This window comes from Oryctolagus cuniculus, chromosome 2 (assembly GCF_964237555.1).
Source record: "Oryctolagus cuniculus chromosome 2, mOryCun1.1, whole genome shotgun sequence".
Taxonomy (NCBI): domain Eukaryota; kingdom Metazoa; phylum Chordata; class Mammalia; order Lagomorpha; family Leporidae; genus Oryctolagus; species Oryctolagus cuniculus.
The window spans coordinates 97,870,527-97,886,610 of NC_091433.1; the positions used below are offsets into that span (position 1 = coordinate 97,870,527).

General features: G+C 48.9%; 1 protein-coding gene across 2 annotated transcripts in view; it reads right to left on the bottom strand.

The window, feature by feature from the left end:
• Positions 1-33: 33 nt before the first annotated feature.
• Positions 34-16,084, bottom strand: part of LOC127488448 (ESX-1 secretion-associated protein EspK-like) — a 131,621-nt gene continuing 115,570 nt past the window's right edge. Inside the window, exons 2-6 of one of the 2 annotated variants that reach the window (XR_011386415.1) lie at positions 15,599-15,732; positions 13,395-13,578; positions 11,487-11,646; positions 6,471-6,690; positions 34-3,984 (exon numbers count right to left, since the gene is read on the bottom strand). Coding sequence is in view for 1 of the 2 variants with exons in the window: in XM_051837814.2 (XP_051693774.2) it covers positions 11,056-11,646; positions 13,395-13,412 (609 nt within the window). In the remaining variant the exon portion in view is untranslated. Of the gene's footprint in view, positions 3,985-6,470; positions 6,691-10,760; positions 11,647-13,394; positions 13,579-15,598; positions 15,733-16,084 lie in introns of those variants that run through there. The other variant, XM_051837814.2, reaches the window with a different exon arrangement.

Sequence of the window (16,084 nt, forward strand, 5' to 3'; positions counted from 1 at the left end):
AAATAGCACAAAAAGATAATTTTGCTGGTTGAATATAAATATTTTTCAAACACTACTCTTCATAAGTAGAAACAATAATGAGAAACTATGATGGAAAGAAAGATATAAATGCTTAGAATAAAACACAGCAGCAGCAGAAAATCTATGTGAGCAAAGGTAAAATATTAATGCCAGGCAAAATAAAAAAAGGTAAATGGAAATGTTTGAAGGGAGAGAGGAACAGAGGAACAGAGCCACTGTGTGTGTGTGTGTGTGTGTGTGTGTGTGGTGCATAGAAGGATGCTGACAGTAAGGAACTGGTTTGTGTGACTGTGTAAGGCTGCAAGGTGAAAATCTGCCACAGCTTCTGCCAGGTGGGAAATCATTGAAAGCAAAGGGTACAGAGCTGGTCTGAAGGAGTTGGCTGGTAATGCTGGAATTGCTTCTGATGATTTTAAAGAAAAATGGAGATGATTAGGACACTGAGGGACATTTAGTGAATTAATCTTTTCTGCTTTTTGCATGCTCAATCACTAATGAGAAGAGGGTGATTGTCATCTGTGGTGTGTATTTTCTATAAGGTGATTTTAAAGTTCATGGGGAAAATAAGCATGAAGAATTTCTAAAAATAAAACACAATGAGAGGTGACAGTCCTTTCTAGATTTAGACAATAATTTGAAGACACAGACATTTAAACAGAAAGTTACTACTGAATGATCAGATAGAAAAGTCAAGGAAGAATATAGACAACTTAACAAATCAAAGTAAATAAATATAAATATATCTTAATGGGAGCAGGTCTAATTTTACCCACAAGAAAATAAACACACATAAAAGAAAACTGAGATTGTCATTTTAGCTAGTGTTTATATTTCTTGTTGGATATTATAATTAATAATAATAATTTACTTGTTGAATGTTATAATTAATTAGTGGCAAATTATGTCTTTGAATATACACTGGATTAAAATTATGTCTTTGCAAGAATTGATGAAGGGAGCAGGGTGGGAGGGGTTTTGGGGAGGATGAGAGAGGGTTGGGGGAGCAGAGGAGTAAGGGGAAGTGTGGTTGTCTTCGTGGAACTGTACCTATGGAATGCGTAAGATCTGCTCCCATTATATTAATAAAACTTAAAACAAACAAAATTTATATTCACATTATAAACATATTGATATATGTTTCATGAAAATAAAAGAAGTACCTTCTTACTATAGAATATTTAGATGATAGAAACAATAGAAGGATGAAAAAGGAGAAAAAGGTAAACTGGGATACCAAATACTACAGCATGACAGATTAGAAATGATACAGGAATCAGAAACTCTTAGATATTGTGGAGGAGAATATAAATTATTGAGGCCCACCATGAAGGCCCTCTCTGACACAACTGTCTCCCCAAGAAATGTAGTTTGTATCTGTCTAACCCAAGTGTACTGCAGTTTCTGAGATCCATATCAAAGTGATTACCTGCAATGTCCTAATTTTATTAGGGCACCATTCAATAAATACAGAACACTCAAGCTGCTGCATTACTCATGTGGCCACGAGGCCTATGCTGGGATTTAAGATGGCAGCTGGGGTGGTGGCATGTGCAGTGGGATGTCAGTCAGTGGCTGGTGTGTGTTTCAGGGGCTGTGGCAGGAAGTTAGATGCTGGCAGAGGCATCTCTCAAAATCCAAAGAGATGAGCCAATGCCTTTGCATAGTGGGTAAAGCCACCGCCTGCAGTGCCTGCATCCCATATGGGTGCTGGCTGGAGTCCTGGTTGCTCCACTTCTGATTCAGCTCCCTGCAAATGGCCTAGGAAAGCAGAAGACATTGGTCTAGATGCTTGGACTCCTGCACCCACATGAGAGACATGGAAAAAGCTCCTGGCTCCCGGCTTCAGATAAGCCCAGCTACAGGCATTGAGTTCATTTGGGGAGCGAAGCAATGGATTGAAGATTCTCTCTCTCTCTCTCTCTCTCTCTCTCTCTCCCCCTCTCTCTCCCTCAACTCTGCCTTTCAAATAAGTAATCTTAAAAAAAGAAGCCAAAGAGAGATTCTCACAGGGAGAACTCATACAACTCCACATGCTTCATTCAGAGATCTGACCTTCTCGTTTTATGTTGCTTTTATTGGCTCCATTACGACCATGTGGCTCTGCATGGCTGTGACAGGTCCCTTAACACACTGCTACCATTTCTGGTACCTGCAACAGTGATCACAATTTGCCAAGGCTGGAGATATGCTTTCAGCAACATATCTGTTTATTGCCAACAGGACCCCAAATACAGACATCAATATTATGGTCAGGACAAGATGGGCTCTAAATCCCTGAACTTCCTGGATTTGAAAAACCCATTTTTTTGATACACAGCCATAGAGGCCTTAACACTACCTGGTTCCCATGGTGAATCACATGTGAAACTATATGGAACTTGGACAGCTCCTACAACCTCAGTAATGGGATGGCCATGACTGGGATGTGCTCTACCCACTACCTGACTGGTGCCACTGGTGGCAGCTCCATTCATAGGCCACAAGGATCTGATTCTTTTTGCCAATGCAGGGATTGTCAGTGACACTGCCTCTTAAACAGGCTGAATAAGGAGCACAGTGATTGTCCTAGTCTCCTCAAACAGTGGTGGTGGTGGATCCAGTACCCACTCAGCAATCACTATCCAATTTACTATGAGCAGCCCTGCCATCTACAGGGCCCACTCCTGTCCATCCTGACACAATGCACTATGGAGCTAAGTGCCTCTGCCCTCAACAGACCGACAGCCCTGTAAACCAGATGAAGGCTCTGACCTTCCTGCTGCATAGCAGCTGTCCACGTTTAACTGGAGGAGCCCAGACATCCAGCCATGTCTCTTCTTTGGGGACTTGGAACTATTTATACCATATTGCTGTTGCTGCCCATGTTCTGAAACTCAGCACATGCCACTGTCATCCTTTACATAAAATCACATCAGGAGATTCCCTCATCATCAACATTCCACCCTGCTCTCTGCTACCTGATGCTCATCTGACAGCTGTTGTCACAGGCCTGTTGGGCCTGACAGCTGCACCTGGGTGGGCTGGGAGGAGAAAAAACAGGTATTAACCATCCCAGCTGGCTGGACATCCCCTTTCCACCACGAGGCTTTGCTCACCATGGGTGTGGCAAGCTGCTTTTTAGTAAATTATTTATTTTTGACATGAAACACTGTCAAGTGCCAGACTCTCTGAGAGACCCAGCCAGCAACCCTCTCTCTCCTCAGACTCAGAGGCTCAATGGTGAGGAGCAGTCTTGTTGAATATTCAGGGAACATTGGGGCAAAGTCCTGAGGGAACTATCTCCCAGTTTCCTCACATTTGAGTGTATGGCCCACCCCAGCTGTCTGAAGGCCTCCATCAGCCCCTGCCCCTTGCTGCCCTTCTGTCTCAGAATCCCTGCAGCTCCCTCTCCCATCCCACAACAAGAGCTGGGACAGGTGGCCAGCAGGGAAAGACACCATGGACCACATGGGGTAGACACAGAAACATGCACATTTGTCATGGAATGTGTTCCATGCTGTTTCCTCACAGCTAATGTTAGACCTGTGTTTCCTTCCATACCCACAGTTACTACACTCCCTACTGCCATGATGCCATTTTTCTTCCTGCCAATCTGGGAAGGGGCCAGGCAGGGACCTCTCCCTTGTAGTAAGGAAAAATAGAAAGATAAAATTGGCAAAAGAGGAAATGTATGTTTCAAACAATAAGAATGGTATATAAAATGTAACAGCATGTGATTTTACAAAGTTACCAAAGCACTTTTATAGTATTATATTCAAGATTTATCAGTTGGACACCATAACAAAATTCAGACCAGTAACTTTATTCTTCTATTGTTGGTTCTGAAAAAAAGGCAATAAAGTATAGGTTAAATGGGTGGAATATCTCTGAAAGTGGAGACTGAAGTGATATCATGCACTGCCTTTAAGGGTGAATACTTACATCATTGAACAGCAAGGAAGATATTTTTCACTATATTAACAGCTTAAAAATAAATAAAAATGTTTCAATCATTAGAATATTAAAGTTAATGCATCTTAACCCCATCACACCACATTCCTTTGTCAACCTCCCAAATTCACCACCTCTGTATATGGGAAAATTATTTTTGCTTAAAACTATGCACACTATAGTATAATGATTTTTATTTTCATTATCTATTTTGATTTTTTGCTTTGTTTCAGTTTGTATGTTTTCAAACACATTTATTTTCCATTTATAATCAGATCTTAGCCCTTGACTTTATGTTAATTTCCATTGTAATACCTTCAAGTGTGTTAATATTTGATTTTTATTTTTAACTCATTTTTGTATTTTTTATTTTTAAATACAGCACACAGATTTAATTATGATAATTTTGTTATATTTGTTTCTGTGTGTCAACATGACTTGCATGGTATCTGTTAGCACATCCTGTTTATTACAGTAGTTCAAAATATTTAAACAAAAATCTCTGTTGTGATGTATTCTCTTGAAAAACTAAGGTGAAAATGGAAGTCATTGAGATAATTTCTTTGGAATGTTCATTATAATGGAGGAAGCTTATGCTGCAAAATCATTTTCCTTATTCCTTCCTGAAACACAGTGTGTTGGTCATACAGCAGCTAATGTGTAGCCATGAGCTAAGAATACAGGGAATGTAAGTCACATTATCAAGATCATGTCACTTTTACACTCTCAGATTACCATATTGGCCACAGATCAAGTAATTTGGGGAACTTTATTACATAGGAAAAATACCAATGATTTCGATAAGCCCATTGGATCAATTTTCCATATATGTAGGTTTATTCTTAACTGAAGAGAAACAATATATCCTTTTTATTTAGTTTAGTAAGCACAATTGTCATCAGTCAAGCCCCTCATCTCCTACCCAGGTTGTCCCTTATGGTACTTTAGTCTCCCACAAATTAGGCATGAAGTATCTCTGATATTAAGGAAAAGACTTCCCAGTGTGTGTACCCCTTTAGCTTCAACACAATCCTAGCATTACTTCAGGAATATAACTATGAGAAAGATTTATCAAGTAATATAGATATCTTGTAGACTATAATAATAGTATTTTAAAGTTTCTAAAATGATGTTTGCTGTTCCTTCTATCAGTTCTATTAAAAGAAAATTAAAATTAATCTAAATAAAAATAGCAGTTATGTTTACTTGTTCATGAATTCACTTTTGTAATTTTCTTTTTTGCAATAAACACATGTCTAGAGAAAGTAGTTTTCAAGATGTTTCCTAAAACAAATTTCCTTTAGCTTAAGAGATAGTAGTCAGAAAACTAGAGAAAATAAGGAAAGATAATATAATTTAAATAAATATCTATGGGAGGGCATAATAACACTTGGCTGTTAATTGTGCATGCGCAATTCCAGCTAGTAATACCTGGCTCATTTTGTTCCTTATTATGTATTGTTACTTGCAAAATAGTTGTTATCTTAAGGTGAGTGTTATAGCACAGTAGGTTAAGCTGACACTTAGAATGCACACATCAATCCAGGTTCCTGATAATTTATTGTGAGAAGCAGATACTGGCCCAAGTACATGGGTTGCTGCCATCTACATAGGAGACCTGGATGAAGTTGCTTCTTCTTGGCTTTGGCCTAGCCCAGCTCCAGCTGCAGCTCTTGAGGGCATTTGGAGAATGAAACTGAAAAGCTTCTCTGTCTCTCTCTCTCTCTCCTGATCAGTCTAGTGATGGTTCTCTGGGATATCCAGAGTTGATATTAAAGTCAATGGGATGAGTGAGGTCAAAATCAAAGAGGTGGAGATCAGTTAGTGAACAGATGCTTTACATGAATCAGAGCAATTCCACTTCTAGTTAGAAATCTAGCAATAATCTGGGTTAGGTACAGAGAAGTCATGGACAAGGATATGCATAACAGTGTTTTTATGATATCAAAAAAACCATGGAAATAGCCCCAAATGTCACCATTATTAGAGTGAACAAACTAATCAGCACATATTCATGTAGTAAAGACCGCACAGTGAAAGTGGATCAACAAGACGTATGTCTACTCTGATGAATCCTAAAAAGTATATTATGGAAGCAAGTTGGATTTGGCACCATGTGATTTTTTTTCATAAACAAAATGCAAAATAGGAAAATATTAAATAATATCACTTAAAGAATGTTTATAGTTGGGTGGAGGAAACCTGACAGGCTGCCTCCCTGTGCAGGAGAGAACAACCCACTTAAAGAATGATTATCATAAAATCAAAGAGAGTGACTTCCACTGGGGAAGAATTGTAACAGAGAGGTAGGAAAAGGTTTCCAAAGTATAGTAACATTTAAATTTGTAATTTGGTTAGTGGATTCATCAATGCTTGCAATGCACATATTGTAAATTATATACAAAATATAGAACACTGGTATTGGCTCTCTTTTATTGTGTGTTGTCTCCTGGAATTTTCAGAGTATCAGGGACTACTATTACTTTATTTTATATAAGGGTAAATTTTGATATAGTTACCTGGTCAAAGTCATATGGGGTAAATTATCCATGAATTCTCCATGAACACACAAGATGGCTGCTTTTGATTTATTCCATGACATTCAATGGACCTGGTAGAATTATCTTTCACTGTTTCCTTAAGATACACCAAGGTGGTAAATTATATGGAATACTTGAGGGCAGAATTTGAAGGTTTTCTGTGTTGAGTTGTTCCACATGTATCAAATATGCAGACTCACTATTGTGAACAAAAATATTTGCCACATAATTAATACATTTTCAAAAATTTCTCTACCAGAAGATGATTTCAACATCTTCTTTCACCTTTTCTATTTCCAATTTAGTTTTCTACTTCTCAGAGTACTCTTTACTTGGCTCTATTCATCCTTAAATATTATTTAATAACCTCTCACAATATTGTGTATAGCAACAAATATTAGTTTTAAAGATAACTTTTTTTTATCCAAGGTAGAGTGGCAACATCTTGCTTAGCAGAGGACAACAAGCAAGTAATAAACAATTAAATTATAAAGATAGAAACTTTAGGTATAATTTATTTTTACATGATGAAACTAAGGCCCAGAGAAGTGGTACCATTGACATGAAATACCCAAATAATATGGTCAAGGCCTAATTTCTAACTCTATGACATAGAAATGTTTTGAACAACTTTAAAAAGTAGATTTTATTTTTGACTTGATAATGAATAAGGATACCCCTTAGTTTCTCTTTACTCACACCTTTTCAAATTCCTTTCCTGTTACATTGTGTGGGACCTTCACTTCAGAAACACTTTAAGCCACCAAAGGATATATGTGTTTGATATCTCATCTACAAAATCAGTGACAAAGATAATTTTGAATGATTGTCATCCCGTATATTCACATTAAGAATTTTTTTTGTTCTACTTAATAATATTGGTTGAATTCTGTAATTAATACACAGTTATTCTTAAGTGTTGAAATTTAACTGAAAAGTGATCCCTGTTAAATATAAGTGTGGGAATAAGAGAGGGAAGAGATGTGCAATTCGGGACATGCTCAAGCTGACTTGCCACAAATGGTAGACTTAGAAACATACTAGGGGATTCCAATTCAATCCCAACAAGGTGGCATGTACCAATGCCATCTCACTAGTCCATTTGATCAATTTCTGTTCACAATTGATCTTAATGATAGGACTAAGAGTCAAAGGAATCACATAAAAAAGACTAGTGTCTGAAAATACTAACTGATAGAATAAAAAAGGGAGAGAATGATCCAACATGGGAAGCAGGATACACAGCAGACTCATAGAATGGTAGATGTCCTAAACAGCACCCTGGCCTCAGAATCAGCCCTTAAGGCATGCAGATCTGGCTGAAGAGCCCATGAGAGTATTTCAGGCATGGAAAGCCAAGATGCTCTGGCAAAAAAAAAAAATGATCTAACTGAAAGATCTCTGCGGGTGAGATCCCAGTGGAAAGAACAGGTCATCAAAGAAGGCAGTACCTTTCTCTGAAGGGAGGAGAGAACTGCCACTTTGACTATGACCTTGTTTAAATATGATCAGAGTCAGCAAACTCAAAAGGCTTCCATAGCCTTGGAAACTCATGACTAGAGCCTAGGGAGATTACTGATGCCATAAACAAGAGTGTCAATTGGTAAAGTCAACAACAAGAGTCACTGTGCACTTACTCCTCATGTGCGATCTCTATCCTTGATGTGCTGTACATTGTGATTTAATGTTATAACTTGTAGTCAAATAGTATTTTTCACTTTATGTTTCTATGTGGGTGCAAACTGTTGAAATATTTCCTTAATATATACTAAACTGATCTTCTGTATATAAAGAGAGTTGAAAATGAATCTTGATGTGAATGGAAGGGGAGAGGGAGAGGGAAAGGGGAGGGTTGTGGGTGGGAGGGAAGGTAAGGGGGAGAAGCCATTGTACTCCATAAGCTGTACTTTTGAAATTTATATTCATTAAATAAAAGTTAAAAAAAGAAAATTAGGCAAAAAAAAATATTAGAAAAGAGTATACATACATTTTGTGGATTAAGCAGGAAATTATTTGAAAGAAAATATTATGCTTAATTTGTAAGGATCAATTAATACATCCATGAAATAGCAAATTTGCACTGAGTGACACTAAGTCTTGGTGAAAATTTGGGAAGCTGGAATTTCAGAGCTACTTGCTATATCACACTTTTCTTGAGAATAAAACATTGGAGTGGTGCATTAGACTATCTATTCCTCTGTCTGTGGCATTAGCATCCCATATGAGTGCTAGTTCTAGTCCTGGTTGCTCCTCTTCCAGTTCAGCTGTCTTCTGTGGCCTGGGAAAGCAGTGGAGGATAGCCCAGGTGCTTGGGCCCCTGTACCTGCATGGGAGACCACGAGGAAGCACCTGGCTCCTGGCTTTGGATCAGTGCAGCTCTGTCCATTATAGCCATTTGGGGAGTGAACCAATGGAAGGAAGACCTTTCTCTCTGTCTCTCTCTCACTGTTTATAATTCTGTCCAATAAAATAAAAATTGATTACATTACCACTAACAGTGGATTAGGGTACCTTTTCCCCACATACTTGCCAGCATTTGTTTTTTGTTGATTTCTGTATGAGATTCATTCTAACTGGGTTGTGGTGAAATTTATTGTGGTTTTGATTTGCATTTCCCTGATGGCTTGTGATCCTGAGAATTTTTTCATGTGTCTATTGGCCATTTTAATTTCCTCTTTTAAAAATGCCTGTTTAAGTCATTTGCGCATTTCTTAACTGGATTGTTCTGTTGTAGTTGAGTTTATTGAGCTCTTTATAGATTCTGGATGTTAATCCTTTATAATTTTCCTAGTTTGCAAATAATTTCTCCCATTCTGTCAATGGCCTCTTTACTTTGCTTAGTGTTTCCTTTGCAGTGCACAGCTTCTCAACTTGATGTAATCCCATTTGTCAGTTTGGGCTTTGATTGTGTGTGCTTCTAGGGCCTTTTCCAAGAAGTGTTTCCCTATGCCAATGTCTTGCAGAGTTTCTCCAATGTTCCTTAGTAATTTGATAGTCCTCTAGGTTTAGGACATTGATCCATTTTGAAGGATTTTGTGTAGATGTAGGGTAGGGGTCTTATTTTTTACTTCTGCATGTACAGACACAGTAGTCCCAAAACATTTGCTGTAGAGACTGACCTTGCTGCAGGGATTGATTTTAGCTGCTTTGTCAAATTTAAGTTGGTTGGAGGCCCCTGGATTTATTTTAGGTGTTTCTATTCTGTTCCATTGGTCTACTGCTTTACCTCTTTTTTCTTTTTCATTTTTGTCAGTACCAGACTTTTGATTATAACTGCGCTGTAGTATGTCTTGAAAACAAAAGCTTCCTACAAGCCAAGGGCAGCTGAGGGCCCAGGTGGCTCAGAGCGTGGAGCACCCCGGGCAGTGCGCCCATGCCCATGCCCTCACCAGCCGAGGCCCAGCATCCTGCGCCAGGTGTGGCGCCATTCAGAACAGGATTATGTAGTCCTCGGCCACCAGGCTGCTGTTGACTTAGCTGTGTGGGGCAGCGGGTCAGGTTCAGGGCGGCCGCACCCAGCCCAGGCCTCCCCCGTGGGCCTCAGGGATCGGGGGTACCCCCTCGGGCGAGCGGTGGGGCTTGAAGGAGAGGCGCGGGCTCTGGGGAGGGGCGGGGGTCTCTGGGAAGGGTCGGGGGGCTCTGGTGGAGGGGGCCTACGGACTCTGTGGAGAGGGTCAGGGGGCTCTGGGAAGGGTCGGGGGATCTGGGGCAGGGGTCATGTTCCAGCCCCTCGGGCCCACTCTGGGCGAGCCTTGGGGGTGGACATGACCACCCAGCTCAGCACACGGGTTACCTGGAGGTCCCTGCCCCGCTGGCCGCCTGTGCTGGGTGGAACTCTGGGGGTCCAGGAGTGAGAGTGACAGTGATGGACAACTGTCACTCATCCTCCCCGTGAAACTGTGACCTGGGGCCGGGGACTGAGCCTGTCTGGGCGGCTGCGGGTGTGGACGCGGGGGGCACCTGGCCTGTGGCTGCAACATGGGAGGCGGTGACGGGTGTGACCCGCGTGTGATGGCGATGGTGATGGTGGTGGTGGTGGTGGTGGTGGTGACAGACGTGTGATGGGGATCAGGGTGGCAGTATTGGTGCTCACGGTAGTGTTTGTGGTGATGATGACGGTGATGGTAGTGTTGGTGATGGACATGTGTGGTGGTGGCGACGGCTGCCGAGACAGGGGTCCAGGGGAAGGCCCAGGCTTGGTGAGTGGGGCCAGCAGGACAGAGAGCCTGGGTGAGCAGCCACGCCCCGCGCCTGCCCTGCCCCGCCCACCCCGCCCCGCCGCCCGCTCACAGGACAGGTTCTCCATGACACAGTGGTAGTCAGCGCAGCTGCTGTCGGGGAGGAAGCAGGAGGTGAAGACGATGATGGCGTTGAGGCCCTCGCCGTGGTTGCCTGGGGAGAGGCGCTGAGGGCGGCCGTCTCTGAGCTCGGAGCCACGCAGGCTCCACCCTCTGCCGCGGTGGGGCACGGAGGGGCTGCCGGGCCCGGCAAGGGGGCCGACCTCCGGGGTGACCACGTGGTAATGGGGGCATCCGGCCTCCGGGGTGACCACGGGTACGGGGGGTCAGACCTCCGGGGTGACCACAGGTATGGGGGGCCACCTCCGGGGTGACCACGAGTACAGGAGGGGTGACCTCCGGGGTGACCATGGGTACGGGGGGGATCCGACATCCGGGGTGACCACGGGTACAGGGGTCAACCTCTGGGGTGACCACGGGTACAGGGGTCCGACCTCTGGGGTGACCACGGGTACAGGGGTCCGACCTCCGGGGTGACCACAGGTATGGGGGGCCACCTCCGGGGTGACCATGGGTACAGGAGGGGTGACCTCCGGGGTGACCATGGGTACCGGGGGATCCGCCCTCCGGGGTGACCACGGGTACAGGGGTCCGACCTCCAGGGTGACCACGGGTATGGTGGGGGTCCCACCTCCGAGGTGACTACGGGTACAGGGGTCAACCTCCGTGGGTGAGCACGGGTCCCCGGGGGCCTCACCTCCGTGCGTGACCACCTTCATGTGCGGCTGGATCATGTGCAGGTCCATGCGGTGCTCCTGCTCCCCGATGATGACCATGAGCCACAGGCGCCCGTTGGCCACACCGCTGTCCTCTGCCACGCCGTCCCCAAACAGGTCCACGCTGTCCCCAGGCATGTTCTTGGCGGGGGCCACCGGGGTGTCATTTGGAAGCAGCACCCCTGAGATGGACGCGCTGGCCTCTCGCGGCTGCCTTCCTTCTCCCAACCTGGCCGCCTGTGCCCTGACAGGACCTGGCTCAAGTGCCAACTCCTCCAGAAAGCCTTCCGAGATTGCGCCTCCCGGACATTTGACTCCTAACACTTCCTGGGTCTCTTGCCCCTTAACTGACGCGAGCAGCCAGAGGGCCTGGGGGTTCACGGTGTGCTACTCCATATCCCCTACCCCTCGGCAGAGCCACCTTGCTGACAGCAGTGGGGGAACTGGGGTCCACAGCTGTGCCATGGGAGTCAGACCCAGCTCCCTTCCGGTCACTCCCCAGGCCTGCCATGCTAGGGCGGGAGCACCATCCAGGCCCCCAGGCCTGCCGTGCTGGGGCACGAGCACCATCCAGGTCCCCCAGGCCTACTGTGCTGGGGCGGGAGCGCCATCCGGGTCCCCTGGATCTGCCCTGCTGGGGCGCGAGCGCCATCTGGGTCTTCTGGTGCTGGCCGGGAGCACCTGGGCCACCCCTGCAGGCTGAGTCTGGAGCAGAGCTGGGGAGGGACCCAGGATCTGATGGGGGAAGCGGGCGCCCTCCTGGCCTGCCCTACCCTGAAGTCCCGCACACAGCGCTCCCGCCCCGGGCTTTAGGGCTCTCGGGCTCTTGGGCTAGGCTCGGCCGCTGAGCGCCGGGCGCCGTCCTCGCTCTGCTGGGGGCCGCGTCCAGTGGGGACCTCGGGACCCGCGTTTGGTGAGGAGATTGAGACAGGGGCATCCTGGGTCAGACTGGATTCGGATCCAGCTCCCTGCCCATGCGCACCCTGGGGGCAGCGGTGAGGGCTCAAGTGCCGGGGGGCCCTGCACCCGCGTGGGAGACCGTTGTGGCCATGTGGGGAGTGACCCAGCGGATGGGAGCGCGCTTGCTCGCTCGCTCTCTCTCTCTGACTTTGCGTTTCAAATAAATCAGAAAAGCAAATGAAAACCTAGGAAGAGTGCGAGTGCCAGAGCAGATCTGTTTACTGCTCTCCGAAATCCTGGAGCGAAGTCCCTCCTGCTTCCTCCCTGGGCCCCCACCCGCCCTCACCTGCCAGCTCCTCCCTGGGCCCCGCCCCCACCTGCCCGCTCCTCCCTGGCCGTGACCGTGAGATTGCCCCACACACATGGACATCAGACCTGGCCGATCCTGCTCCGCATCTCCCGTCAGAGCCCTCGCTGTGGCCACTGGGGCTGTGAGACCAGCGCCTGCCTCCCTCTCCCCTAGCTCCTGCCTGGCCATTCCACCCCTTGCCATCCCCCAGGCCTGTGACGGGCATCCTTTCCAAGGACCCCACTCGGTTACCCTGGCCGGAGCTTCTGCCCCCCGGGCAGTGTGGACAAGGGGCCAGGTCGTCCTGGGCTCCCTAGGATTGGAGCAGCGTCCCTGCCCCCTGCTCCGTGCCAGCCACACCCACGCCCTGCCCTCAGTGTCATGGCTGCCCACGCCCGTGGGCGGAGCTGTGTCACCTCCCGCCACGTCCCCGCCGTGTCCCCCCGCATCCCCAGCGCCCAGAGAAAGCGCTCAAAAAGCCAGGCAGGCCGCGGGCCGCGGTCCCCTTCGAGGATCTCGGGGAAGACCCGCGCGGTGGCAACAGGTGCAGGGGCGCGTGAACCCTGCACCATTCCGTGGCCCCCGCGGATCCCGCACCCCGCACCTGTGGCCAAGACTGGGACAGCCCAGAGGCCCTTACCTTCCCACTCCAGCTCATTGCCGTTGTCCAGGAACTTGAGCGAGTCCATCTCGTCGGGGCTCTCTATGTCGTCCACGTTCATGTCCAGGTTGTCGGGCATGTCCAGGAAGTCGTCGGACAGCGGGGAGCCCTTGCTTTGGTCCAGCGAGATGCTGATCTCTGGGGCCACCAGGGTCTTGCGTTTCTGGTAGGGTCAGTTGAAGTTCAGTGCACCGGGAGGGGCTGGGGAGAGGCCGACAGGACCTGTGGCCCCTCGCGCTCCCCCCACCCCACTGCCCTGCCTGGCAGAGGAGGCAGAGTGGCAGGGCCGGGGCGGGGCAGCCGTGGCCATCCCCTCATGCCTGCGGGGCAGCTGGTGGGCACTGGCTGCAGTGGTGAAGGCGCCGCGGGTCCCGGCTCTGCATCCAGCCAGCCCCAGCCAGCCCCCGTTCTTGCGCACCCTGGGCCCCTGCACCACCCATGTGACTCGATGGAGCTCCTGGCTCCCGGCTTCAGCCTGGCCCGGCCCTGGCCGTCGCGGGTGTCTGGGGAGTGACCTAGCAGGCGGAGGTCTCTGTCTCTGACTTTGCCTGTCTCCCGTTTAAATAAATACGTAGAAAAATGTAAGAGGTGCATCCTGGCAGAAAATGGTCAGGTCACCGTTCTGTGCATGTGCTCAGCACTGTGGAGCCGGGAGTGGCCTGGTAGGGAGGTTACCATCCTGCCCAGAGGTCACTTGAGTCCCAGACCTTGCCTGGCTGAGACAGGCAGGAGGCAGAGCCCCCCTCTCAGACAGAGCTCAGCGGGAAGCAGGCTGGGCTTGGGGAGCTGGGTGTGTGTGATGCCAGCGTCACTCCTCTCCTTGTAGGGGCCAAGGGAGGGCCCAGCAGTGACCCTGACACTGAGGTCTCGTTCCTGCCCGGGAGGCACTGACCCCTCAGAGTGGCCATGTGGCAGTGAGGACTGATTGGAGCCAGAAGGTCACCCCCAAGCCTCACACCTAAGGGACCCGCCCTGAAAACTAAAACCCAACACATCTGCCCCCCAGGCTTCGGAGTTATGGGTGTGTGTGTTGGGGGGGGTGTTGCTTCCCTCTGCATGGAGCTGCCCGCCCAGGAGCAGTAACTCCGGTTTCGTGGTCCCTGGCTGGAGAGGAATTCTAGCCCAGGATAATCCAACCCGAGTCTTGCGCCCCTGATTCCGATGGGATTTGGGGGCCTGAACTTGATGCTGAATGACTGCGGGCGGATGGTGCCTGCGGGCCTGCCCAGGGCAGGGGCTGCCATGGGGCCCCCTCTTTGAGGCAGCCACACCCCACACCATGAGGCTGGGGCGAGTCCTGGAGGGCAGCAGGGAGGGCTCCCCTGTGGGCATTGCCGTGGCCATCTGGGGACTGAACCAGCAGTGGGGGTTCCCTGTCTTGGCTGCTCAAGTCTAATAAAGTCTTGAAAATGCCTTAAAGATTATTTGGGTGCAAAACGGCCTGCAGCCCACACACTTTCCCAGCATGCACTGTCCTCACCCTGTGGGGGGGCCTGTCTTGGGGGTGCGCGCGGGTGTGGAGGCCCAGGGAGAGGCCACCTGCAAGCCCCCCCCGGGGGGTCGGGCCTTTCTCTCCTGGGCCCTCGGCTGATTAAAGGAGGCCCAGGCATGTTCTAAGTCCACGGATTTAAACATCCTTAAAGTTGTATTCATTCACTTACCTACCTTATCTTTCTGCAAGGCAGAGTGACAGAGGGGTCTTTCACGCACTGGTTCACTCCAGTGCCTGTAGCCAGGGCTGGGCCAGGCCGAGGCCGGGAGCTGGGAGCTCCATCCGGGTTTCCCGTGCAGGTGGCAGGGGCACTGGCACTTGAACTGTCACCGCTGCCTCGCAGGGTGTGGACTGGCAGGGAGCTGACGACAGCAGTGATAGCCCGGCACTAGACCCAAGGGCTCCACTGTGGGACAGGGGAGCAGCCTGTGGGCTGGGGGAGCAGCCTTTGGCCTGAGTGCCAGCCCCGTGTCACCTCTTTTACCCTTACAAGCTCACTTCCTGTGATTCGCAGCTGAGGAACGGGCAGGCGGAGGCAGACAGGCTGAGTAACTGACTCAAGCATGCGCAGCCACGTCCCAGCGGCCCCTCCCCTGCAGGCCCCAGAGCTGGGCAGCCCCCTTCCTGTCAGGGCCTCTGGGATCTGCTGGCCCAGTCCCGGCAGAGCCATGCCTGGCGCGCAAAAACTTACAGGCCGTGTCCGCTGCCCCGCTGCCTAGCGACTCCGTCCCTGTGTCTTCGCGGAGCAGCCTGCGCCCTCGGCTGGGGCCGGGCAGTGCCGGCGGAATGTCCAGCCAGAGGAGGGTGGCGTGGCCAGGCGGGGTCCTGCAGAGGGCGTTCAGACAAAACAAGAACAGAGCGCACTTAGCGTTGGGCCGGAGCGCCTCTCTGCTTGGGGCAGAGCACAGCGAGCCCGTGCACAGGCTGGGAGTTGCAAATGCGCCCAACCTTGGGAGCTTTGGCCCAGACAAAGCCAGGCTCCTCAGGCCCTTGGGAATCTAAGTGGAATCCTCTGCGCTGGGCCTGCAGCCTTGGTTCTTGGAGTTTTGTGTTCTCTTTAGCTCATGCTCAGTGTGAGAGGCAGAGCTCGGATCCACTGGGTCACCCCCAGGTGTCTGGGAAGGCTGAGGGAGCCGAAGCTCAGAGTTCTGCGTGGGCTCCCCCGCGGGTGGCAGGG